The 27532-nt window shown below is 43.4% G+C and overlaps 2 protein-coding genes across 2 annotated transcripts in view; one reads left to right on the forward strand and one right to left on the reverse strand.

The window, feature by feature from the left end:
- RMND1 (required for meiotic nuclear division 1 homolog) overlaps positions 1-16155 on the reverse strand; it is a 50765-nt gene extending 34610 nt beyond the window's left edge. Inside the window, 3 exon segments of the mRNA XM_077813215.1 lie at positions 4000-4508; positions 16012-16066; positions 16069-16155. Of these exon segments, the coding sequence (XP_077669341.1) occupies positions 4000-4508; positions 16012-16066; positions 16069-16140 (636 nt within the window). The 5' untranslated portion in view covers positions 16141-16155.
- Positions 16132-27156, forward strand: DCPH1 (damage control phosphatase 1). The gene is made up of 5 exons (XM_077813216.1): positions 16132-16220; positions 21621-21726; positions 22512-22753; positions 24350-24515; positions 26227-27156. The coding sequence occupies exons 1-5, from the start codon at positions 16180-16182 to the stop codon at positions 26992-26994; spliced, it is 1323 nt and encodes a 440-aa protein (XP_077669342.1). The 5' UTR covers positions 16132-16179; the 3' UTR covers positions 26995-27156.
- Positions 27157-27532: the final 376 nt, after the last annotated feature.

Here is a 27532-nt window from a genome sequence, read left to right on the forward strand (position 1 = left end):
CCCCCATCATATTGTATGTATAGTTGGGGTTATTTTTTCCAATGTGCATTACTTTACATTTACCCACATTAAATTTCATTTGCCATTTTGTTGCCCAATCATTTAGTTTTGTGAGATTTTTTTGAAGTTTTTCACAGTTTGCTTTGGTCTTAACTATCTTGAGCAGTTTAGTATCATCTGCAAACTTTGCCACCTCACTGTTTACCCCTTTCTCCAGATCATTTATGAATAAGTTGAATAGGATTGGTCCTAGGACCAACCCTTGGGGAACACCTCTAGTTACCCCTCTCCATTCTGAAAATTTACCATTTATTCCTACCTTTTGTTCCCTGTCTTTTAATCTGTCCTCAATCCATGAAAGGATCTTCCCTCTTATCCCATGAAACTTAATTTATGTAAGAGACCTTGTCAAAGGCTTTCTGGAAATCTAAGTTCACTATGTCCACTGGATCCCCCTTGTGCACATGTTTGTTGACCCCTTTAAAGAACTCTAATAGATTAGTAAGACATGATTTTCCTTTACGGAAACTATGTTGACTTTTGCACAACAATTTATGTTCTTCTATGGGTCTGACAATTTTATTCTTTACTATTGTTTCAACTAATTTTCCCGGTACTGATGTTAAACTTACCAGTCTGTAACTGCCAGGATCACCTCTAGAGCCCTTTTTAAATATTGGCGTTACATTAGCTATCTTCCAGTCATTGGGTACAGTAGCTGATTTAAAGGGCAGGTTATAAACCATAATTAATAGTTCCGCAATTTCACACTTGAGTTCTTTGAGAACTCTCTGAATGCCATCTGGTCCCGGTGACTTGTTACTGTTGAGTTTCTCAATTAATTCCAAAACCTCCTCTAATGACACTTCGATCTATGACAATTCCTCAGATTTGTCACCTACAAAAGATGGCTCAGGTTTGGGAATCTCCCTAACATCCTCAGCCGTGAAGACTGAAGCAAAGAATTAATTTAGTTTCTCCGCAATGACTTTGTCGTCTTAAGTGCTCCTTTTGTATCTCTATTGTCCAGGGGCCCCACTGGTTGTTTAGCAGGCTTCCTGCTTCTGAAGTACTTAAAAAACATTTTGTTATTACCTTTTGAGTTTTTTGCTAGCTGTTCTTCAAACTCCTTTTTGGCTTTTCTTATTACATTTTTACACTTAATTTGGCAGTGTGTTTGCTCCTTTCTATTTACCCCACTAGGATTTGACTTCCACTTCTTAAAAGATGCCTTTTTATCTCTCACTGCTTTCTTTTACATGGTTGGTTTCAGAGTAACAGCCGTGTTAGTCTGTATTCGCAAAAAGAAAAGGAGTACTTGTGGCACCTCAGAGACTAACCAATTTATTTGAGCATGAGCTTTCGTGAGCTACAGCTCACTTCATCAGATGCATACCGTGGAAACTGCAGCAGACTTTATATATACACAGTTGTTAAGCCATGCTGGTTCTTTTTTAGTGCTTTTACTGTGGTTTTTTAATTTGGGGTATACATTTAAGTTGGGCCTCTATTATGGTGTCTTTGAAGTGTCCATGCAGCTTCCAGGGATTCTACTCTAGTCACTGTACCTTTTAATTTCTGTTTAACTAACCTCCTCATTTTTGCATAGTTCCCCTTTCTGAAATTAAATGCCACAGTGTTGGGCTGCTGAGGTGTTTTTCCCACCACAGGAATGTTAAATGTTATTATATTTTGGTCACTATTTCCAAGCGGTCCTGTTAGTTACTTCTTGGACCAGATCCTGAACTCCACTCAGGACTAGATCAAGAATTGCCTTTCCCCTTGTGGGTTCCTGTAAGTGACTGCTTCTTGGAGCAGCTGGTAAAGTATCGAGAAACTTTGTCTCTGCATTTCGTCCTGAGGTGACATTTACCCAGTCAATATGGGGATAACTGAAATCCCCCACTATTATTGAGTTCTTTATTTTGATAACCTCTCTAATCCCCCTTAGCATTTCATAGTCACCATCACTGTCCTGGTCGGGTGATTGATAATAGATCCCTACTGTTATATTCTTATTAGAGCATGGAATTACTATCCATAGAGATTCAGACACGCCTTTTAGAGACTTTTTGTACAATGTAAGGAAAGTTTGTTTTTTTTTAATGTCAACATATGTTCTTGTTGCAGTGTGTTCTGTGTCAGCCTTTTGCTGGGTTACAAAATGTCAGCATTCCAGTAGGTGGAGCTGTACGTTAAGAAAAAGCACAGAAGTCATTTCTGAAATAACAAATGTTTTTATTAGGCCTGAGTTTGTGTGACCTCTGGCATAATGTTTTGAAATGTGAAAGCTTCCTCTGAAAGAAGTACTATTTCAGTACTTCAGACAGTTTGCTCTGCCTTTTGACAATGGAAAAATCACAGCTGCACCTCATATTTTTACATGCATATTCTGCTTATGGAAGTGTCAAAAAATTAAGCAATTTGTTAGTTTTGTATAGTGCTTTTCACAAGCCTCAAAAGGTATGCCCAGAGTTTGTGGGACTCAAGTCAGCCGAACTGTGTTAGGGAACCCTAAGCTTGAGCATCTACATTGTACTTTAACCCTACATTAAGACTTTTCTAACCTGTGCTTGAACTTAGGGCTCTGGCGTCCACATGGCAATGTGCAGACCCGAATCAAAGTAACCATATTCCAGGCTCAAGCATGGGCTTACACTGTAGTGTAGACATATGCTTCAGCCTCAGCTCAACGATAACCCCCTCCTGGTCATCATTTAGCAAAACGTTAAGTATGGTCTAGTATTCGCTGCGAAATGGGTAGCAAAGATATCTATAGACTATTGACAGTTGTTGTTAAATGGATTTCTTGATTGATTTGTTCCGATTGAATCCCACAAACATACACTACACTGGCATACTACTCATCTTTACCCCAATGCCAGATGGTTTCTTAAGAGCATACAAGTTTTTCCTTTTGAATGATTCAGTCCTCATGCTCTGTTGATGCAATTTCTATCCTCTGCCATCATTTGGGAGTTATTTAACCAACAGGTCTGCAGAGCTTTGTGACAAACACTACCTTCATTTATAAATGTCAGACCAAATCTTCCTCACCCAACTTATTCAAGTAGTTCTACTGATTTCAATGGAACTTCCCACATGAATCAGGGAAGCAAGATTTGTCCTGTCATTGATTGTATCACAAACACTAAGTGCAATGATGTGCTTATTCTCAGATCCAGAAACTAGCTATACAAAATGTATAGCTGTCCTTCTCCAACCCCTAGGGAAATGTATATGCAACAACTATGCACTAATTCAGGACTGATTATAGGAAAATATTGTGAGCTTCCAATGAAAGGAACATTTTTGCATAATTTATTTCTCTTTAGCTTGACATGATGTAACTATCCCTTTAAAGATAAGAATAGCAAAATCAGACTCAAAAAAGAAAAAATGTTATACTTCTGTTGTCTAGCTAAACAAACTTCCTAAGTATTTTTGCTTATTTCTTCCCTGAACTGAAATTTTTTTAAACCGATTTGGAAATTTATTCTGTATACCTTCATATTACTTTCTTAACAGCAGAAAAATGGAGAAGAATAAAAGCCTTTTAAATGGTGACAGTTAATCACTGAGGCAGAAAGAGAAGAGTGTTCAAGGATTAAATGATTCTGAAGAGCAGATTTTCTCTTTCAACACCTCAAGAGAGGGACATAAGCTAAATCCATTAAAAAAAACTTTTATACCTTACTCTGTTCTAATAATATGGTTTTCTTCTCACCATTTGTGCAGTCTGCTTGCTGCATCTGCTTCATTTTAGACAATAACATTCTTATTTCTAGTGAATTTCACTTTGTTTTTCTTCTATCAGCATAGTCCTACTGTTCGTGTTCACAATCACGTATGTGAATGTTTAAATCCTCCTCCTTCCACCAAAAAAAGAGTTCACTTAATTTTATGAAAAGTGTTTGTTAAAAAAATTGGAACCTAAACTAAATTAACAGTGTTCCTTTAACATTCCACATAACAGACAACATAAGTTTTATACTTTACCTCAGTTTCTGACACTAGTGGCTGGTTAGCTCTGGATGGCTGTTTGGTCCTAGGTGCCTTCAGTGGTCTCTTAGTTGGCAGAATACTTTGTTTTGGCAGTATTTTACTAGTTGGTACAACTGAGTAAGGTCTTGTTGGTATTTTCATAAACTTTCTAGCACTACTTAGTCCATGCTTGTAGTTCACGGTCCTTAGAGTATCAAAATGGTCCCTGAATGGAGGATAAACTTCTCCGATCTGGTAATTCACAATTTTTGCTTCTGACATTTGCCAATTCTTGAGTCGCACACACAGATTTGTCAAGCAACAGGTAGCAGTTTCAGGAGTGCACAAGTTCAAGTCTTTGTTTGGTGCTAGAGTTCTGAATGATGCCCTGACAACATCATTGCTTAGTTTCAACACTGGATGCCTAGGTTTATGACGGCCTTGGCATTCACATATTTTCATTAAAACATGGGAACATCTAGCCAGGAATCCCAACAGTTTTACTGTCATCGCTTCTCTCTGAACTGCATAAAAAAAAAAAATTTAAAAGATCAACTCTTGGAAAGAAATCACATTATGTTCAGTTGTATTTAAAGAGAAGAGCCTATCAATACTCCTCTTGCATTCTACATAAAAAAATACTGATGGTTCTGAATACTGTTCCCTCACATTTGATATTCTTCCTGAATGAGGTCAAAATGCATTTCTTGCCCAGCATCCTCAAAAGAAAGGGAAAGATAATGCAGTGGTTCTTATGCTAGCTGATAGGCAGGCACTTTCAGTTAGATTCTCACACCCTTACTCACACCAAGTAGCACCTTATTATGGAGTAAGCCCCATTAGCTTCAACTCATGGATTAAGATGCTCACATTGACTAGGACATCAAACTATACAGACCTTATAGTCTGAATACTGATCTCTAACATTTATATTAGTTAGTGAACACTTCTTAAAGAAAGGTTTCAGAGTAACAGCCGTGTTAGTCTGTATTCGCAAAAAGAAAAGGAGTACTTGTGGCACCTTAGAGACTAACCAATTTATTTGAGCATGAGCTTTTTGAGCATGAGCTTTCGTGAGCTAGCTCACGAAAGCTCATGCTCAAATAAATTGGTTAGTCTCTAAGGTGCCACAAGTACTCCTTTTCTTTTTTCTTAAAGAAAGTCACCTACAATACATGCATGTTGTCTGACAATACCAATTACCATGCCTCACGAACAGCCCAACACAGATACAAGTGTTGTGGTTATTAATCTATCATACAGAATCCCATAAGAAACTGATACCAATTAGGTCAGTAAGGCCTCGATCCTGCAAGTTATTGCAGAAGAACTGCTTGAATTCCACCCCAATGATTTTGACAGGAGTTTGACATTGTCCAGTAACTAGCACTAACCAAAATAAAATCAGTTATGCTAGAATGAGAGAGAGTTCCTGAAGATTTTGGACCACATTATGTGTGCCAATATAAATAAGCTGCCAGAGTTGTTCCAAAGGTGGTAAATTTAACATGCTACTAACACCTCATGAAGCACATTCCATTTATAAACAGTTACGCAACTCTAAGTCTTTCCCCACCTGCTTTTCATTATGTGGAACATTTGCCTGAAAACACAGGAGCTGTTTTCAGGCAAATAACCCTCGTAATAAGAGGCAGACAGAAACACAGCAAGTGTTTTCTTATGGAAAAAATTGCCTTTTTGGAGAACATTTTTTGGAAAAACCTCCTGCATAGAGGCATCTTCAGGGGGTCTTTAGGCTTCTTACTAGGAGAAGGTATGCTTTTCCCTCATAGGGACATAATGCACAATGAAATTAAAACTGCACTTGCTTAGGGGTTTTTGTTTTGTTTTTTGGAATGTGCTAAGTTTTTCAAGGATGGGAGCATTCCTAATGAAATATGCAAATTAAAATTACAGTATACCTAACAAGAACCCAATTCCCAATCCTCCAACATGTATTCGAAATAATACTTCAAATTGTCATGTTCTTGTGCATGAAGAATAATGTACAAAAACACACATTGTAACAAGACCTCAATTCTGAATGGAGCATCTAGATACTAACATAATACAAATAATAATTAAACAAACAAAAACATGACTACAAAGTTAAATCCATCCGGAGGGGCAGGTAGGGTAACTCCACAAACTTAATTAATCATACCAAGAATGATTTTTTACTCAACAGTTTTAAATAAAAAACTTGCCATGACCCAGTTTAAGATTCACCAAAAAGGTCAGAGCTGATGTCAAATTTATAACAGCAAATGAAATGTAATATAAAATCATGTTCTCATTCCTCCTTTAAGAAATAATCAGCATACTTAGTGCACTACATCTTACATAACAACTAACTGGGATAAATGTCCATCGGTTGTTTTCTGATGTCTTTACAGATTCCAGAATGCTGCTGGCACTATATAAGTAATAAATACAAACAATAAGTAGATTTCAGAGTAGCAGCCATGTTGGTCTGTATCTGCAAAAAGAGAAGGAGGACTTGTGGTACCTTAGAGACTAACAAATTTATTTGAGCATAAGCTTTCATGAGCTACAGCTCACTTCATCAGATGCATTCAGTGGAAAATACAGTGGGGAGATTTATATACACAGAGAACATGAAACAATGGGTGTTATACCATACACACTGTAAGGAGAGTAATCAGATAAGGTGAGCTATTACCAGCAGGAGAGCGGGGGGCGAGGGGAGAGGGAACGGACCTTCTGTAGTGATAATCAAGGTGGGCCATTTCCAGCAGTTGACAAGAACGTCTGAGGAACAGCGGGGCGAGGGGAGGGTAGTGGGGGGAATAAACATGGGGAAATAGTTTTACTTTGTATGATGACCCATCCACTCCCAGTCTTTATTCAAGCCTAAGTTAATTGTATCCAGTTTGCAAATTAATTCCAATTCAGCAGTCTCTCCTTGGGAGTCTGGTTTATTCCCCCCAGCTGTTCCTCAGATGTTCTTGTCAACTGCTGGAAATGGCCCACCTTGATTATCACTACAAAAGGTTCCCCCTCCCCCCCAATGGTAATAGCTCTCCTTACCTGATCACTCTCATTAGTGTGTACGGTAACACCCACTATTTCAAGTTCTCTGTGTATATAAATCTCCCCACTGTATTTTCCACTGAACACATCCAATTAAGTGAGCTGTAGGTCACGAAAGCTTATGCAAAATAAATTTGTTAGTCTCAAATTGTTAGCCACAAGTCCTCCTTTTCTTTTTGCAAATAATAAGTAGTTACTCAATCGCATTTTCAGCTGGAAATGCAACAGGAGGAGACCATGTGGTATGTAGGATTATCAAAATCTGTGAATGGATCATGGGTTCCAGTTTCTTCCACACAAGCCCTTTAAATACTATGTACTAATCATAACCCATTCTTGCACCAGCGTTCTGCATTTAGGCCTTATCTCCACTAAGCATTTTCAGAAACTCTTCCACCATTTGTCTATGACCACTGCTGCTCTACTAGTACTCACAATGGTGGGAACGTTAATGTAGACTAGATGCAGGCAGCAGAGGTTAAAATGCACTTGTGTTCTTCCATTACCAGCACTGCTGAAGCTGCAGTGACCACTTGTGCAAGAATTTCTAAAAATATTAAGTGTATGCACAGCCTGTAGCCCAGTCCTGTAAAAACATACACAAGTTCAATAGGACTACTCCCAAAGTTAAACATGTTTTTCGATATTTGCAGACTTGTCGGATGAGGGGCTTTACACATATGTTGTGGCGGAACAAGAGAATCAGTGGACCAGTTGTGTGTAGTTTAATTGTACTATAGGCAGGAAGGATATAATTAGGGGCAGAGACCTATATGAACTGAGTGGGAGAGAAGAAGTTTCAAATCAGTTCTTAGGTTCTGACTAATGGAAGAAGACAAAGTAATCGCCTCCTCCCCAAAGGACAGAGCTCTTTTCTCAAGACAGAGAGACTCAGCGTATACCTACACAAGTACTGCAGTGCAGACTCTTGCTACAGCAACAGAAAGGGTTTTTCTGTCTACAAAGGCAATCCACCTCTCCAAGAGGCAACAGCTAGGTTGATGGAAGAATTCTTCCACTGATCTACCCGTATCCACAGTGGGGGTTAGGTTGACTCTTCCACACCATAGAGGACTTGAAATTTTTCACAGCCCTGAGCAACATAGGTAGGTCAACCTACATTTGAGGTGCAGACCACGCCTCACTGATCCAACTTGATTCCTGAGGCCCTGTCTACACTAGCAAGTTTCTGCGCTGTAACTCCCAAGGTGTACACACTGCCAAACCACTTAGTACACAGGAACCGCGCAGTTGTAGTGCTTTGGAAAAAACCCCCCAACAAGAGGCATACAGCTTTCTGTGCCAAGGCTACAGCGCTGCGGTGCCAGCGTAGACACCGTGGTCGATTACAGTGCTGTGATTGGCCTCCGGGAGGTGGCCCACAATGCCTGTTCTCGCCTCTCTGGTCATCGGTTTGAACTCTACTGCCCCGCCCTCAGGTGACCAATCGTCATCCCCACCCCGTAAATTCCTTTGGAATTTTGAAAGTCCCCTTCCTATTTGCTCAGTGACACGTGCAGGGGTCTCAGTGCATCTTTCCAGGTGGCCTAAGGTGACAAGATGTCCCGATTTTCTAGGGACAGTCCTGATATTTGGGGCTTTTTCTTATATAAGTGCCTATTACCCCCCCACCCCTTGTCCTGATTTTTCACACTTTCTCTCTGGTCACCTTAAGGTGGCCATGCCTGCTCTACGCACCAGGCAATCCCCCATTTGGAGAAATGCTGAGCTGCGGGAACTCATCAACATTTGGGAAAGAGGAGGCCGTCCAGTCACAGCTGTGCTCCAGCTGTAAGAATTATGATACCTACGGACAAATTTCACGATGCATGACAAAAAGGGGCCATGACCGGGACACACTGCAGTGCAGGCTCAAAGTGAAGGAGCTGCGGAATGCCTACCACAAGGCTTGGGAGACAAACAGCTGCTCTGGTGCTGCGCCCATGAGCTGCGGGGTCTACAAAGAGCTGGATGCAATACTCAGCTGTGACCCCACCTTCACTATGAAAACCATATGAAGACCACCGTGGATACTTCGGTGGCTCACGTGCCAGTTGAGAGTGGACTGAGCCAGGAGGAGGAAATCTTGGACAAGGATGTGGTGGCAGAGGATAACTCAGAGGCTAGCTAGTCACAGCTGTTGGATGTTGGCAAAGCACAAACAGGAGAGGCGGCCTTCGGTAAGTGGATTTGATTTTGGGAATTGCTGAAGCAAGGAGTTGGGGGCAGGAGGTTTGCAGAAAGCAGGTTTGTCTCCCACCACATGCCTAGTCTGAGTGGCGGAACAGGATGTTGATTGATTCCTTCACCTCATGGGAATCTCCCTCAGAGATCTCCAGGAAACTCTTGTGGAGATACTGGGCAATCTGCTGCCGCAGGTTCTTCAGCAGAGCTGCTTTGTTTCTTGCCCTATTAATGGTAACTTTCCTGCTCCACTATGTCACGGGGAGGGTGGGAAGAGGAGGTACCATTGCTGCACACAGACGAGCCGCATAGGGGCCAGGGTGGAAGCAGCAGTCTTGGAGAAGACCCTCCCTCGATTCCTTGCTCACCCTCAGCAGCAAGATATCTTTCACAATTATCACATCCTGTGGAAAGTGTGGGGACAAGAATGATTATCAGGCCCCCCCACAGTGCTGGCTCTCCCCAAGAGCCACGTGCCCAGTGTACAGCAGGGTCCGGGAAGAGTGATTTACCCTGCCCCTGCAGCTACTCACCATTTTGGGGGTCTTGTGGCTCATGTGTGCTTGCCTGGCATCAGCCAGTTAGTGACAGGTGTGAGAGTACTGGCTGTGTTTTAAATCACTGAATCAGTATTGTCTGTGTTGCATTGTACTCCCAAGGAGAAGGTTGGGTATGATCCCTGGACATACACAAATCTTTAGCCAGCCCCGGGTCCCTCTTCTTCCTCCTCCTCTTGGGACCTTCCCTTCCCCTATCCCCCTCACTACTTTTTTTATTTGACTCTCTCCTACAGTTGTTGTCTTTTAATAAAAGAATTGCGTTGGCTTGAAAGCAATCTTTATTCTATTAACTGAAAGCAAAATGAGCCCTGCAAAGCAACACACAATTATGTTAAACCCGCATATTGCATCATGTGCGCCAATCACCTCTTAGCATTACAAGCACCGCACTCCCGAGCATAGCAACGAATATTAGTGGTGCTTAGCTTCAAGTTGCTGCCTCAAGGCATCCCTGATCCTTATGGTTCCGTGCTGTGTCCTGCTAATAGCCCTGGTCTCTGGCTGTTCAAACTCAGCCTCCAGGCATTGAGCCTCAGCGGTCCAGCCCTGAGTGAAGCTTTCACCCTTCCACTCACAAATATTATGGAGTGTACAGCACAAAGCTAATAAGCATAGGAATATTGAATAAGGTCCAGCTTCCCATAGAGGCAGCACCAGCGGGCCTTTAAACTGCCAAAAGCACACTCAACAGTCATTCTGCACTTGTGCAGCCTGTTGTTGAATTGCTCCTTGCTGCTGTCGAGTTGCCCCGTGTATGACTTCATAAGTCCTGACATTAAGGGATAGGCAGGATCTCCCAGGATCACAATGGGCATTTCGACTTCCCCTCCGGTGATCTTCTGGTCCGGGAAGAAAGTCCCTGTTTGCAGCTTCCTGAACAGGCCAGAGTCTTGAAAGACGCATGTGTCACGTACCTTTCTGGACCAGCCTGCATTGTTTGTAAAATGCCCATGGTGATTCATAAGTGCCTGGAGAACCACTGAGAAATACCCCTTGTGATTAATGTACTTGGTGGCTAGGTGGTCTGGTGACAGAATCGGAATATGCATGCCATGTATTGCCCCTCCGCAGTTAGGGAAGCCCATTTGTGCAAAACCAGCTACAATGTCACGCACATTGCCCAGAATCACGGTCTTTCGGAGCAGGATGCAATTAATGGCCCTGTACACGTCCATCAACGTGAGTCCAATGGTAGACTTTCCCACTCCAAACTGATTAGTGACCGATCAGTAGCAGTCTGGAATAGCCAGCTTCCATAGTGCAATCGCCACGCGCTTCTCCAATGGCAGGGTAGCTCTCATTCTTGTGTCCTTGTGGTGCAGGGCTGGGGTGAGTTTATCTCACAGTCCCATGAATGTGGCTTTCCTCATACAAAATTTCTGAAGCCATGGTGGATAAAAATCAATTATATTAAAAAAAAAAAAATCAGATTTTTCATTTAAATCAGATATTTTTTATAAAATGCTTTTTGAGGAAAAGAGTTTAAATTAAGATACATTATAGCTCAAAGATACCTCATCATAATATAGAATAGAGATTATAAATTCTAATTCTATAGTATGAGACAATATATTCAAGTAATGTTTAAAAAAGTCTTGTAAATGTGTTCCAATAGTTCATGGATTAAGGACCCAAATCTTAGGGGTTCCAGGAGCTTCTGTATAGATTATTTAGGTTAATCTATCTACCCAATGGGACTCGGTATCTTCTAGACTGAGCATCAGAGATGCTTAGTTTTGCAGTTCTCCAATGGTAGATTTGTCTCCAGAGATAACATGCTTGTTAACAGCAAAAATGTTATAAATAAAATATATAGAGGTGAGAAATAACAGACCTCAACCTTACTGTCCCTCTGCAAATTTGTGTACACAGAATCACTCTCTTACCTCTCTCTAAAAGTGCAAAGTTTCAAAAAGTTCAATGAATAGAAGATTGTTGAGGACGGAATAGATCTGGACAAGGAGAAGAAGTCTGGAGATAAATGTGAGAAGGGAGGGACAGGCAGCAGAAACAAAAGTGAAACTGTTTGAGCAGCATATTCCAGAAGTCTTGAGGTCTTTCTGAGTGTAGCCATCATTGATTTGAGATCTACCATACTATTCTCTCACTAGAAGGGAAAACCTATAATAGCAGCAGGCCGTAAAAGAGACCCAGCTTGGGAATATTTTAATGAAGTTCCTCTACCTGTGGGTAAGACAGGCATGCGTGCAAAATGCAAACACTGCAACAAAGAAATGCAAGGCCTGGGTTGCCTGATAGAAACAACATCATGAGAAGTGTTTCTTCTCAGGAGGAAGCTGCACTGAAGATGATGAAAGGAACATGTCTGAACTAGCAGGATCTTCAGGTTGGTAAACTTTTTTATTTCATACTTTTCTTAAGGACTGCCTATCTTCCTTCTAGACTATTCTTAAATTCTCATGTTTGAGTAAAAAATATAGTTGTTACTCTATGGTACTATCATTTTAGATGCAGTTGTGATAAAAAATAAATAGCTGAAATAGACAGATCTTCCTTTTACAATTTCACCTTTAAAGTAGTACTGAGTATCAGTGAATGCAATGAGTAATACTAAATGAGCAGTATAGTAATAACAAACAAAATAAGTCAATGCAATTATTTAATTAGGAGAATCCATCCTCAACATACAGGATTCTGAAGACTATCCACCTTCAAGATCACCATAATTTTCTATAGTTTCAGAGTTATCTGCCAATGATAGTGTTTCAGTCACATAAGGTATGTCACATAGCCACAGTATATCACCTGTAGCAAAAACTAAAAAACAACTCCATCATCATCCAGAAACCACCATAGACAAGTTTGTGATAAGAACCAGCAGATTACAAAAAGTAGTAATTGATTAAAAGATTGCCCGGTTTGTTTATGCAAAAAAACTCCCCTTTCCATATGATTGAGAACCCACACTTCATTAACATGGTTCAGTCATTAAGACCAGGACACAATCCACCCAACAGAGCAGATATTGCAGGCAAATTGCTGGGTAAAGTGTATGAAAGAGAAATTGAGCAGTGTGCAAAAGGTCTAGAGGGTGAAATTATTAACCTAAGTCTTGGGTGGAGCAATGTCCACAATGATCCTGTTGTATGTGCTTCTGTGACAACAGAAGAAGGGAGTGTCTTCCTTACAGAAACAATTGATACATCAGGAAATGCACACACAGCAGAATACTTACAAGTAGTAGCAGCAGTAAAAGCTATAACAAACTGAAAAAAAAATTCAAATGTCTAGTAAGCAGCTTGGTCACAGACAATGCTGCAAATGTATCCAAGATGAGAAGAAATAATTTAGGAGAGTGTGAAAAGAGTCCCAAGCTAACAACATATAGTTGCAGTGCTCATTTGATCCACTTCTTAGCCAGACTTCAGTGTTCCAGAAATAAAGAATAATGTTGTGGAAATTGCAAAATACTTCTGTAACAACCACTTTGCAGCAGCTGCTCTGAAAAAAGTGGGAGGAACCAAGCTAACTCTCCCACAAGACGTGCAATGGAACTCAGTAGTGGACTGTTTTGAGCACTATATCAAGAACTGGCCTAATCTTAGGACAGTTTGTGAACAAAATAGTGAAAAAAATAGATTGCACTGTCAGAGCCAAAGTTCTCAACATTGGACTTAAGAGAAATGTTGAACACATGCGGAGTACCCCGAAGCATATTTCTGTAGCCTTGAACAAAATGCAGGGAAATAGCTGTTTTATTGCTGACGCTGTTGAAATCTGGAAGGAATTGAGTGAGATCTTAAAAAGAGAAATATACAATGACAGAATTAAATTACAAGCATTAAAAAAAACAAATGGGACAAGCACCATCTCCAGCTCATTTTCTTGCAAATATTCCTAATACTCGTCAAACCTTAACTGCTGAAGAAGAGGAGTTGGCTATGACATGGACATCCAGCAATCATCCCTCCATAATGCCAACTATAATAAGTGTGAACCATTCAAGAAATATATGTTTGCTGATGATGTTTTAAAGAAAGTCACACCAGTGAACTGGTTGGAAGTCACTTAAATACTTGGATTCAGAGACTGCTGAAGTGATAATCTCACTTTTACCAGCAGTTGCTTCCTCTGCTGGTGTAGAAAGAATATTTTCTTCCTTTGGACTAATTCATTCCAAATTGAGAAACTGTTTGGGACCTTTCCCAGATTATGAACAAAGAGGAAAATGAAGGTGAAGACGACTGAATTAGCTGCAGAAGCCAATATTTTAAGTTTCTCATGTTGACATGGCTGCCATAGTTGATTTAATTTTTTTAAAATATTTCATTTAACTATTTTAAACAATTTTAACAAAAACAAACCTGATTTTAAAAAACTTGAATGTTTAACTAAATTCAAAAATTCATATGCTTGTTTTGTTAAAACATTATGTTTGCTGTTGAAGAAAAAAATCCAGAATACATAACATTGTTGTTTTAGTTAAATAAAACAATTTAAATGTCTGCTGATATACTCCTCCTAATACAGCATGGCAAGAAACTCCTCCAAATATTAATGATTAACCTGTTGAATTGGAGATAGCTCACCTCCCAATAACTTCATAAATATATGCTTTAATTACTTTTGGTAAATGAAATAACCAATCATTCATTTTCTGATATAGCTGTAAAACTAACCTGAAAAGTTTTCAAAACAATTCACTTTAAAAATGTATAGTGTGCACCTTCTAACAATGAAACCTACATTTATCGGAGTTGTGAAGAATATGTATTAAGGTTATAACAATCAACAAGAATGCACTTTTATGTAGAAAACCATGATTGAATTGAGTCTTCCACTAATTTGATTTAAATCACATCCACCAACCGTAGCCACTGCTCGTCATCCCAGACATACATCACGATGTGATCGCACCACTCAGTGCTCGTTTCCTGAGCCCAAAAGCAGCGTTTCACTATGGTCAGCACCTCCATGAATGCCACAAGTAATTTTGTGTCGTAGCTGCTATGCGTAGCGAGATCAATGTCACACTCCTCTTGCCTTTGTAGTTTAAGGAATAACTCCACTGTCACTTGTGACGTGTTGGTCAGAGCGAGCAGCATACTAGTCAACAGTTCGGGATCCACTCCTGCAGCCTGAAGAGGCAGGGTGCGCAGTACAGAAACCATTGAAAGATGGCGCCAAATACAGACAGAAGCACAGCAATTGCTGGGATGCAAAGCAATGCATCACAGGACATTGGGACAGGACCCAGGATGCCCTGCAACCCCCTTCACCTTCCCACAAGTCTTAGCAGCAGAAGAGAAAGAGGTGCTCTGTGGGATAACTGCCCAGAGTGCACCGCTCCAAATACCGCTGCAAGTGCCACAAGTATGAACACGCTATTGCACTGGCAGCTGACAGTGAGACCACACAACAGCGGTTTCCCTTCAGCACTCTCTGGGTGGCACTGTAACTCTGCCAGTGTAGACATGCCCTGAATTGCAGCTTGGGGCGCTGGTGGTTGTTATCTGAGCACTGCTGTGATGTAGGAGCAGCTGCAGAATCCTGACCTACCTCAGGGTCCTGAAACGGGAAGAGCCCTGTTGGGCAGGGTACCTGGAAAGGTTGTACTAAGAGACCCCCTCCCCCTCCATACATCAGTCAGGAGCTGGGGCCTCTGCTTCCGACCAGCCTGCTGAACTGGCACAGGCCAGGGCAGCCAAGGCCTAGAACAGAAACGCATGTGGTTTCGCCCACTCCCTCCAGGCCTAAACACCCTCCAGGTATCAGTTTCGCCATCTATAAAATGGGGCGATGACACGGACTCCTCGGTAGGCCGCCCTGGGAGCTATGGGGGAGGCGCGCGTCTGCGGGTGGCAGCAGCGCAGCCGCCGGGAGCCCGAGCCGGGGGGAGGCCGGCGCCGCCTCCAGCCTCCCCTTCATAAGGCCCAGCCCTCGGCGCTCAGAGCCCCGGCTCAGCGCCTCCCCCCAGGCGGCCGTTGGCAGCCAGCGGGGGCCGATTCTCAGCGGCAGCCGTTCCGGGGGCCCGCGGACCCCTCGCGCGCACGGGGGGGCTCGCGCCCCGACACACTCGGAAGGCCTGACAGGCGCGCGCGGCTCCGTTCACAAGGGGCGGGGGTCGCACCCTACCAGTGACCTGAGCTTCCGGGGGTGGGGGGAGGGGTGGCTCCTTTCCCTGTCGCGCGGGGAACGGCAGCGCCCAACTGCCTGTCCCCGTACCCGGCTCCCGACCTTCAATCCCCGCCACACTGCGCGCTCTTACCATGTAACCACGCCTCCTCGGCCACGAATTGCGCTCCCATGCGGCCCCGCCCCGCCCCGCGTGTTTGTTCCTCCTCCCTGCGGCGCTAATACTGCGTATTGAGGACGCAACAAGGCGTGCTTGCGTCATTTCCGGAGCGGTGCCGCAGTACTACTCTGCGGGGGGAAGATGGCGGGGGTACCGGCTTCGTTGGCGGGCAGCTTCAAGGGGTCCGTCACGGCTCGGCGGGGGTTCGCAAGCGGGGTAGCGCTGAAGCGGGGCGGGGCGCGGCGCATCTCAGCCCATCCAGGCGCCGCTCTGGCACCGGCTCCCCTGAGAGCGCCCGACACCGGTGCCCTGGCACCGGGCTCTCGTGGGACGAACCTGTCCTGGGGGGGGGGCTGCGTCCAGCAGCGACCTCCGCAGGGCGCCGCGGCTGGAGAGGGCGGCGGAACGTCGAGCCCTGCCCCGGCGCCTGACTCCCCGCGGGTCACGGCTCGGCAGCGTGCGCGGGCGGCCGCTGGGCCGGTGCGCTAACGGGGCTCCCTGACTCGGGGGCGGCCAAGGCGCGGAGGGGTGGGTAGCCCGACAGCCGGCTGTGGAGCTCCGCTGTCGCCTCAGCTCCGCTTCTGTGCGCGGGGACGCAGCGCGGTCAGACAGCGTCGCTCCCTGTGCGGTGCCGACCAGGCTGTCATGGGCCCTTCTTACCCCCGCTCAGCTGGGGCGGCTGTCCTGGGTGATTCGCCCTTATCGCTGGTCTCCCTTCTACACAAGCCCTGCGGGCATCCTTGTCAACCCGCACTCCCTGCATCCTCGGGGGCACCGCAAACGCTGTTTTGATAGTAAGGCAGAGAGGTACAGACGTGCCACTGGAAGTGAAACTGCTCCTCTGGCCAGACCTTCAGCTCTCGCTCCCCAGTCGGTGCAGTTGTGCTGGGGGCTTCAGCGCCGGTATATCTGCATGTATTCTGTACCCATGGAGGTGTTCCTCCAGCTGGATGAAGATGGGTTTTAGTCTCTATAAAAATTGTAGGTATCTATTAAAATTGTAGTTTAAGGTTATTAATGACAGGTTTCAGAGTAACAGCCGTGTTAGTCTGTATTTGCAAAAAGAAAAGGAGTACTTGTGGCACTGGTTAGTTTCTAAAGTTATTAATGTAGTTTTTGTGACCAGTAACTCAGTGTTAATGTAAATTGATGCACTGTGGTAGATACCAGCCACCTTTGTCAGCCTGTCATCTCTCTGTATTATTACTGACATTTAGTAAATGGAGGTGACTAGTAATGACTAAAATTGACTTAAAATATTGCTTGAATTCCTATTTTTCTCTAAAGGTAGGTGGCTTATTGAGGTGAAATTTCACACAGGATTAATTCTTATGCCCTTTGTGGTTTTCCCTGGTAGCTTTTGTTTGGTTTGGTTTTAAACAGGAAGTCTCTGAAATTGGGTTCTGGCAAAAAATTTTTTTTGAGAGTTTTACCTTTTTGTTATTGACCAATATCTCTTCAAAACATTGTCTGTCTACAAAAAAAATTGGTAGAGAGGTGTGTATTCTGAGTAGAGCTGGTGTAATGAGTGGTTTTAAAAAAAGATTGGATTTAGGGTTATACACTGCATATGGTGGCCTAATGGTTCATTGGAATCCGGGACATATGAAATCTTCCCCACCAGGAGCTACACTTTCTCTGCTGCTGTAGAATAAAATCTGACAGAAGAGACTTATGCAGTACAACAAAGACCATACATGACAACCTTAATTTTGTCCTTTCATGACAGAAGGCTGGGCAGTCTCCCTTTAGCAATCCTTCTGCATCTAACCCTTTACCTTATACCTGATATCCATAACTAATAGTATTGGGGGAAGAAGTGAAGGAGGAGAAATCTGGCAAAGGGGTATGTGCAGAAACAAAACAGGGGAAACAGAGTTGAGGTTGCAGTGCATAGTCTGTGTTTGATATTTGTGGTGATGATGAAGTGTGAGTGGAGGAACAGAGTCTATGTACTTTAACATACCCTAACTTCTCCCTGATATTGTGAGTTTGGATCAGGTATGCTGTGGGGTTAGCAGTCCTGATTGCTTCACAGTGAATTTTTTGTGTGTATTAAAGTAATCATATGTATAGGATTGTATATCACCTTATCAGTGTACATACATTGTAGCACTAGCTTGACAGTATTATATTATCATCTGAAAAGGTGACGCAAGTGATGCCTGTCAACTTGCGTCCTTGACAAATCTTCTTTACCAGAGTTGGAAAAACACTTCATGAGATGAGGACCAGAGCTATGGGAAAATGGCAGTGTTATTGTGTAGCAACTCTCAAGGTTTTGAAATTTGTTTTTGTTCCTTATTGGAACAACACCACCAAAAATATTCCTTTTGAATTTGTTTAGAAAAACAGACTGGTAAAGGGGAGTGTGCCTGCATGTCAGTTGCTCTACAACAGGGGTCGGCAACCTTTCAGAAGTGGTGTGCCGAGTCTTCATTTATTCACTTTAAATTAAGGTTTTGTGTGCCAGTAAAACATTTTAACATTTTTTAGAGGGTCTCTCTCTATAAGTGTATATATTATATAACTAAACTATTGTCGTATGTAAACAAGATTTTCAAAATGTTTAAGAACCTTCATTTAAAATTAAATTAAAATGCTGATCTTACGCTGCTGGCCCACTCAGCCCATTGCTGGCCTGGGGTTCCGTTCACCTAGGCCGGCAGCGGGTTGAGCAGGGCCTGCGGCCAGGACCCCGGCTGGTAAGGGGCAGGCAGCCAGAACCCCAGACGGGCAGTGGGCTGTGCGGTGCCTGTGGCCGGGACCCCAGACTGGCAGTGGGCTGAGTGGCTCAGCCCGCTGCCACTCGGCCTGCTGTTGGTCTGGGGTTCCGTCCACCGGCTCCTGCCAGCCAGGGTTCCGGCTGCCGGCCCCGCTCAGCCCGCTGCCGGTCTGGAGTCCCGGCCCTGTCCACATAGAGTAGGTACCTACCTTCTCCCTGGTTCTAGCCATTCTCTTCCTCTCTCTGCACTGAGATGAGGGTGGGTGTGTGCTGAGAGCAGGGCTGGGGGAGAAGGAGCAGGCTGGGGGTTGGGGTGCAGGGTCTGGCCAGGAGCTAGAATGAGGGAGGGGGCTCAGGGTTGGGGCAGGAGGTTTGGGTGTGGAGCACTTACCTGGGCAGCTCCCATTTGGTGCGAGGGATGCAGGTGGGAATGTGGGGGTGTGTGTGCAGGAGCTCCCATTTGGTGCGAGGGGTGGGAGTGGGGATGTGGGGGGTGCAAGAGTCAGGGCATGGGGTGTGGGTGTGTGTGTGGGGGGTGCAGGGGTCAGGGCAGAGGGCTGGGGGTGCTCCCAGCCCGCTGCCCTGAGCAGCTCAGGGCAGGTTGCTGGAGGGGATATGCCCTGATTCCACCCCCTTCCCCAAGGTCCCCGGAGCGTGCTGCAGTTCCGCTTTTCCCTCTCCCCCTCTGTAGCAAGGGAGGGAGAGAAGGAGGGGCAGGAACCCAGCATGCTCGGGGAAGAGGCTGGGGGAGGGGGAAGCTTGCCTGCCCTGCAATGGGAGGGTGGGGAGCGGAAAAGAGTGGGCTGGGCCGGGCAGGATTTTTAGTGGCATGCTGCTGTCTGCCCGGGTCCAGCAGACAGCAGCGTGCCATTAAAAATTGGCTCGCGTGCTGTTTTTGGCACGCGTGCCATAGGTTTCCAATCCCTACTCTACAACTTGGTAGTTAGGACACTGGTCTGGAATGTGGGAGACTCAGGTTCAAGTCCCTGCTCTGCCTGATTCAGAGCCAAGGCTTTTCATCCCTCATCCTGGACCCCAAAACCTTCCCAACAAAAGTTTAGTGAAAACAATATGTCTTCATGAAACGTTTTAATTTTGACAAAACATAGTTTGCTGAATTGAAATTTAAATGAAAATGTTCTGACTAGTTATAGTGAGCGCTTTAATGCATGTCATTTTCTTTTACTTATTGCCAGAGATGAAAGTAAGCCGGTACGGTGTACCAGTAAGAGCCGGTGTGCTGTATCAGGACCGGCTTTCAGAGAGGGCAATTTAAAGCCCTGGGATGGCTGCGGCGGAGATTTAAAGGGCCCTGGAGCTCCAGCCGCTGCTATCGTCCCGGGCCCTTTAAATCCCGGCCTGAGCCCTGCTGCCTGAGCCCTGGGGTAGTGGCGGCGGGGCTCTGGCGGGGATTTAAAGGGCCCTGGCGCTCCAGCCGCTGCTACTTCCCTGGGGCCCCTTAAATCCCCATCTGAGCCCTGCTGCCCAAGCCCTGGGGTAGTGGCAGTGGCGGGGATTTAAAGGGCCCAGGAGCTCCAGCCGCCGCCGCCGTCCCGGGGCCCTTTAAATCCCCACCAGAGCCTCGCCGCCGCTACCCCAGGGCTCAGGCAGCAGGGCTCAGGCCGGGATTTAAAGGGCCCTGGAGCTCCAGCCACCGATACTGCCCTGGGGCCCTTTTAATCCCCACCTGAGCCCTGCTGCCGAAGCCCTGGGGTAGCAGTGGCGGGGTTCCGGAAGGGATTTAAAGGGCTGGAGTGGTAGCGGCAGCTGAAGCCCTGGGGTCCTTTAAATCCGTGATGGAGCCCAGCCACCGCTACCCCAGAGCTCGGGCAGCAGGGCTCAGGCGGGGATTTAAAGGGCCCCGGGGCAGTAGCGGTGGCTGGAGCTCCGGGGCCCTTTAAATCCCTGCCAGAGCCCTGCTGCCACTACCCCAGGGCTCAGGCGGGGATTTAAAGGGCTCAGGGCTCTGGCAGCTGCTACCACAGTGGAGCCCCAGGCCCTTTAAAGCTCTGCCAGAGCCCAGAGCCCCAGGGTAGCGGTGGCAGCTGGGAGCCCCAGGGCTCCTCAGTGATTTAAAGGGCAGAGGGCTCCACTGCGGTAGTGGCAGCTGGAGCCCTGGGCCCTTTAAATCGCCTCCGGGGCTCGCAGCTGCCTCTGCAGCTGGTAGCTTGGGGGTGATTTAAAGGGCCCCGGGCTCCCAGCCGCCACTACTGCAGCTGGAGCCCTGCCCTTTAAATCAAGATTTAAAGGGCCCAGGGATTTAAGGCCCTGCCTCTTCCGGTTGAGGCCACGCCCCCTGCTCAGGACTCCGACTACCGGTAAGTCCTCTAACTTACTTTCACCCCTGCTTATTGCCCTTCTTCAAATCTGGTATTGATTCATCCAGGTAAATTATTTTAGGAACTGGGTATGTTGTAACATGGAAATGTAGGGTAAGTGTAAGGTTACTTTGCTTTTATTAGCCGGGGTCAATAAGATACAAGGTTAAAACAGTGTATGTTTCTTCTAATGAGCCATTTGGGCACTTGAGCCTACCTCCTTTGATTTCAACATCTGATAACTGAGCATTCTTCGTGAAAGGGTGTTTTACACTGAAATTCACTGGTCTGCCAGGGCCAAAGTATTTCTTTAGTCCATTAGGATATGGTGAAATGAAAAATAATTTTTCACATTTGCTAACTCCTCCCTCTAACTTCAAAAGCAGCTAGCAAAACAGAAATTACTGCATTTTATATGCTATCCTTAAATGTGATAGATTGCACTTGAAAATAAAGTAATGAATAAATAGGGGAAAGATATTAAATCTGTTCGTGTTAGTTGAGTAATTAAGGTAATGCTTTGATTCTTTTCTTGTTAGATCTTTTGCATATTTTACAATTAAGGACAGGCTGCCTCAAATCCTAACTAGGGTTATTGATACTTTGCACCGACATAAAAATGAATTCTTTGAAGAACATGGAGAGGTAAGAGTACTGTTGTTTCATACTATTTTTCTCATACTGAAACTTATTAGAGATATTTTCTCTGTTTTATTTTTATTCCTGTTTTCCTCGTGTTGTCTTCTCTCATAATTTTTCTCATGTCGTCCCTCTTTTCTCTCAACCCCTGACTTGTCTTTTTCCTCTGCTTTCCTGGTTATTTATGTTATGTCTCTCTTTTATTAATTTTTTTTTTCTTTTCTTTCTGGCTCCTGAAACTTCCTCAGTTTTCTCTGTTCTTTGGCTACATGGTGTTTTGTGGCATATCCATCTTAGCCCTTGTGGGGATGGCAAGGTTTCAGGCTGCTGTTCTCATAGATTTGTAGACTTTAATGTCGGAAGAGAGAATCATGATCGTCTAGTCTAATCTCCTGAAATTGCAGTCTACAGAACCTCATCTGCCTACTACTGTAACAGACCCCTAACAGTTCTCCCCAGTGAACCAGGCATTTTGTTGAACAGAATGGATTATGAGCAAAAGGTCCTGCCTCAACACAGAATCAGATAACTTTCATGGCATAAGGGGATTCTTCTAGCTTGGACGGTTTGAAACTGCAGTAAATGTCAGATGTAGAACAAAAGCTTCACTGAGCGTCATTTAGACTTTTGTCTTTGTTCAAGTGCAAGATCCTGAGAGTCTGATATTTTTGTTCGATTTTTAAGATTCAAAACTTAAATTTTACTGCAAAAGGAAATATCTACCATAGAGTATGTGGCTATCCAGGAATGTATTTTTGGACTAGGGACACTTATTTTCCATTTTATTTCAGAAAGGCATCGAGGCAGAGAAGAATACTATATCCATCCTCTCAAAGTTAAGGAATGAGCTGCAAACAGACAAACCATTGGTTCCCTTGGATGATAAACTCCCTGATGTTCCACTGTGGAATCAATACCTAGAATATCAACAAAATTTATTAGATGGAAATGAACAGCCAAGCTGGTTTCAGTCCCCTTGGTTATATGTGGAGTGTTACATGTATCGCCGCATTCATGAAGCACTAGTTCATAAGTAAGTATATACTCTAACATGAAATGTTACCCTGTGTATAGTTCTTCTGATTTTGTGCATCTGAGAGGGGGAAGAAAGGGAGTAAGCTTAAAATGAAGCAATTGGTTTAAAATGCAGACCTTTCTTACAAATGTAGAGCAGTAGTCTTTTTCGATTTTCTACTAACTCCACTGCTAGAAGTCTTAGCAACAATTTCCATGGTTAAGGTACTAATGAGGCTTTGCTTCCTTTGCAACATAGCATAATTCAAACTCTGATATCCTTCCCTAATTAAGTAATATGCAAGGTTGAGCTAACGTTTTCTGTGTGCCCCCTCTAAAAAAGGTTAAACTGGCTGGTGTTTTTCATTTGAAAACAAAGGGCCAATCCCAGCTCTCATTTGAAGTTAATGGCAAAACTCCCATTAATTTCAACAGGAGTAGTAGCAGGCACTAAAAGATGAAAATGTGGTGACAGTAGGGTTAGTTGTAATTATACATACTAATACACTTATTACCGCTGATATTTTTGGGTAAAATTTTCAAAAGAGCCTAATTGATACTTAAACACTTCCAAAAATTGTACGTTTTTGTGTAGATAAATATTGAGTGATTTATGTAAGCCACAATGTTAAGAATTCAGTTCTCCAAACAAGCTTCACCCCACACACGAAACAAATAATGAAAAGATCATAGTGTGAAAGAAGGCTTCTAAAATTTTCATTAGTTCTGTGTTGCACAAAGATCTTTGTAAACTAAATGAGTAAATTGTTTTTAGTTTCCAAATTGGGGTGGTGGAAAATAACATTTTTCCAAACCAGAAAATGTCAGTTTCTGTGTCAGTTGCACTTTTGGGAATCCATTCATTGTATTTCCCGTTATTTTGGAATTGTGTTCTCTAAATCTCCCTCTACACCAAAAGTGAAGAATTCTTTTGTAATCTTAAAGAGAGTCAACAACATGAAGGGCTTTTTTGTTCAGCAATTCAAAATACTAGAGGATCTTTGACTAAAACTTTATTTGTGTGGTGTATTGAGTCATTTGTTAAAAAAATTGCATTTATCTTTTCCAGTACATTATAAATGTAAAGTTTAACAGAAGAATTATCATGCTAATTTTTAGAATGGCCCAGATGAAAATTTCCACAAGACGAATCCCTTCCTTTCAAAAAAGGTTTAGGTATGTCCATATGAAAAGTTGCCACACAACCATAAATACAAATGTACTGAAAAAAAACTGGATCAATTATTTAACCTCAGTTGGCTTGTCACCCTTCATCAATTTGTCTCTCATAGATTGAAAACCCTCAAGGGCAGCCAAAGTGCGTATACAGTGCCCCATATAATGGGAGGAGAAGGGGCCCATCGTGATTGAGACATTTGGCCACAACCATAATATATATGGTTATTAAAATAAATGAGACCAAATACCAGGCAAAGTAAGTATTACTGGAGCCATGTAGGAGTCTGGCATGCCACATTACTGTGAAAGTTCAGATTAGGACCCCGAGTTTAACATTCATCTAAATAAAGTTGTGTTTAACACTTTTGCTGCTGCTGCTGCTGTGAGAGAAAATGGAAATCATATTAATAATTATATCTTTTCCCTTCTATTTTAGTCCTCCTATTGATGACTATGATGTATTTAAAGAAGCAAAGGTTCAGAGCTTCTTTGAATCCCAACAAGCTATTATTGCCTTATGCACTTACTTGCAGGAACTTCTTAAAAACATTGAGGACCTAGATGAAAAACAACTTCAGGAAGAATTTTTTAAGCTGCTGCAGGTAAACTTGGCATTTCTTATTCACAGTTCCTGCCTGTGGCAAGTTACAAAATTTGAGTTCTGCAAAACTTAAACTTTAAACTTAAAAAAAAAATTCTGTGGCCTTATGTTTGCAATTACACCTCTACCCCAATATAAAGCTACCCGATATAACACTAGTTTGGATATAACATGGTAAAGCTGCGCTCTGGTGGATCAGCTTGTCTGGCTCTGGTACGCTGCTCTGAGCGGTGTGTTAAGGGTGCCGGGCCGGGGCCAAGGGGTTGGATAAGGGCCGGAGGGTCTCGGGTGGTGGTCAGGGGACAGGGAGTGGGGGGGTTGGTGGTTCAGAGGTTCTGGGGGCAGTCAGGGCACGGGGAATGGGGGTGTTGAATAGGGCGTGGGAGTCCCGGAGGGCCTGTAAGCGTGCAGGAGTGTGGATAGGGCTCGAGGCAGTCAGGGGACAGGGAGCAGGGGGGTTGGGTGGGGTCTTGGGAAGGGTGGTTAGGGGCTGGGGGGGTCTCTGGAGCGGGCAGTTAGGGGACAAGGAGCAGGGGGGCTTAGATGGGGTGGGGTCTTGGGAAGTGTGGTTGGGGTGGGGCATCTCTGGAGGGAGTAGTCAGGACAAGGAGCAGGGCGGGTTGGATGGGTCGGGGTTCTGAGGGGTCAGTCGGGACGGGAAGTGACTATTAATAACGGAAATGCTCGAGGCCAAAGCAAGTTCGATATAACGCAGTAAGAGATATATATAATTTTTTTTTTTTGGCTCCTGAGGACAGTGTTCTGTCAGGGTAGAGGTGTATCCTATCATATGTTGACTGATGCAGTTTATTGCTGAGTCTGCAAACATTTCTTGTGCCTCTGCTGCTAGTTAAAGATCTGAGCAGCAGAGTGAAACTAACAAGACTGTGGTTAGATATTAGGGTTTTTGAATAAGACCAATGAGTAGCCATGTAATTGACAAGAATCATGTCAATTCCATGCTGCTGGTGGTCTATTACATGTTCCAAGCCCTGCTTATTCTTTTTCATGTAAATCCAGTGTTGCCATCCCTGAGCATTCAAAAGTCATGAGATTTGCTTTAAATCATGATTTAAAAGAATTGTTTTGGTGTTATCGTTTACAACTTCAAGCTTTTCTCTGTAACCATTAGGGATAGAAACTTATTTATTTAACTGAAAGTTGAAGTTCTCACAATCTCCTTGCCCTAGGAGCTGAAGCTTTAGGAAAACACCAATTACCATGAGGCTTAATAAAATCATAAGTTGGCAACACTGCATACCTAGCTGTTTGTTGAGACTTCATAAAAGAGCACATTTTCATAGTCTTGCAATATAGACCAACTTATCAAACTCCAGGTAATCAAAACTCACTTATCCTCCCATTATTAGTTCTATGTGTACTCCTGCCAAGGCTTTTTGGAGTTGTGTATATAATATAAATTTCTTTAGCTCTGTCAGTGTGTTTATACCAAACCTAATCTGTCACGAGTCCAGGATAAAGATGGGAAAGAGGCTTGTATTTCCTCCTTCCAACTCATTTTTTGTGTCTCTTTGGAAGTGAAGAGTATTGTTTTGGTTTCTCTCCCAGAAATCATTCTGAACTCTTTATGTACCAAATGTTGAGCTTTAATAGGGAGTATGTATGTGGAGTCAGGTCCCACTGTCTCTAGAACAATACAAAAGACTATAGGATAATGAGATTTTAGCAAAATGGACTTTTTTTCTCTTCAGGTTTCATTGTGGGGGAATAAGTGCGACCTCTCCATTTCAGCTGGTGAAGATAACTCTCAGAAAGCCAGTCCTGTAAAATCACTGGACAACTTGAAAACTTCCATCTTAGTGGATGATATGGAAAGCATTTGGTCACTGCTTATTAACAGCAAGAAAAGAAGAACTTCAAAAGAAGTTACTAGAGTTGACATAGTCCTGGATAATGCTGGATATGAACTTATTACTGATCTAGTACTGGCTGATTTTCTGTTATCATCAAAGTTAGTTTCTGAAATCCATTTCCATGGAAAGTGTATTCCATGGTATGTATCAGATACTACAAAGCAAGATTTTAATTGGACTATTAAACAGCTGCAGTCAGCTAATAATAGGTGGATGTCTAGGTGTGGGATAAACTGGGAGGGCAGTATTAAAAAAGGAGTTTTGGTTTACCATGATCACATGTTTTGGACTCTGCCACATGAATTTTGTAGTATGGCTCAGGTTGCTACTGACTTGTACACTGAGCTGCAGAAGTCACATTTAATTATTTTTAAAGGTGATCTGAACTACAGGAAACTAACTGGAGATAGAAAATGGGAGTTTACTGTTCCATTTCATCAAGCCTTAAACAAATTTCATCCTGCACCTCTTTGCAGCTTGAGAACACTAAAATCTGATGTTCAGGTTGGTCTGAAACCTGGACAGGGTGAGCAGTTTGTGAATTCTGAACCTGACTGGATGATATGTGGGAAATATGGAGTAGTTCAGTTTGATGCATCTTTGTGATTCAGCTGTGAGGTTGATAGTTTACCTAGGGATAGGTTTAATTTGCACAGAGAGCTGTGCTTTTGCTGTTAAATATTGGGCTCTTAATTTACTTGTTTCCTATTTCTGGCAAGTGGCTTGTTACTACTGATTTACAAAAGATAAAGATGTTGTGCAACAGTTTGCAAACTTTCCTTTTAACACTCAAGTTTTTAAATTGTAGATATTTTATGACCTAAAATGTCAACAGATGTTGGAGATGAACATGACTTCAGTTGTCCCTAAGAATACTTTATCTTTCAGTAAGTAAAGAGAATTAATGCTCAGTGGAAGTTACAATTTACTTTAGGAACTGGATCCACCTTGGCATGCGTTTACTGTTCCAGTACTGTTTGGCATTTTCAAGCGCCATATGTTGCATGGTACTTAGATTCATGCATTCAAAAAAAATTAACTTCTGGGTTTTCTGCATCACTGCAGCAGAGGTCTTATTTTAAAGCTGTTTGATTTGTCTCTTACAAAGAGTATTTTACATAATTTGACAACGTTTGCTCATCTG

This window comes from Eretmochelys imbricata, chromosome 3, assembly GCF_965152235.1.
Source record: "Eretmochelys imbricata isolate rEreImb1 chromosome 3, rEreImb1.hap1, whole genome shotgun sequence".
Lineage (NCBI taxonomy): Eukaryota > Metazoa > Chordata > Testudines > Cheloniidae > Eretmochelys > Eretmochelys imbricata.

Coding starts and splice junctions, on each gene's coding strand:
- DCPH1 (XM_077813216.1), top strand. CDS start 16,180: ATGGCGGGGGTACCGGCTTCGTTGGCGGGCAGCTTCAAGGG. Junction 16,221..21,620: donor TTGGCGGGCAGCTTCAAGGG/GTCCGTCACGGC, acceptor TTTTCTTGTTAG/ATCTTTTGCATATTTTACAA. Junction 22,754..24,349: donor CATGAAGCACTAGTTCATAA/GTAAGTATATAC, acceptor CTTCTATTTTAG/TCCTCCTATTGATGACTATG.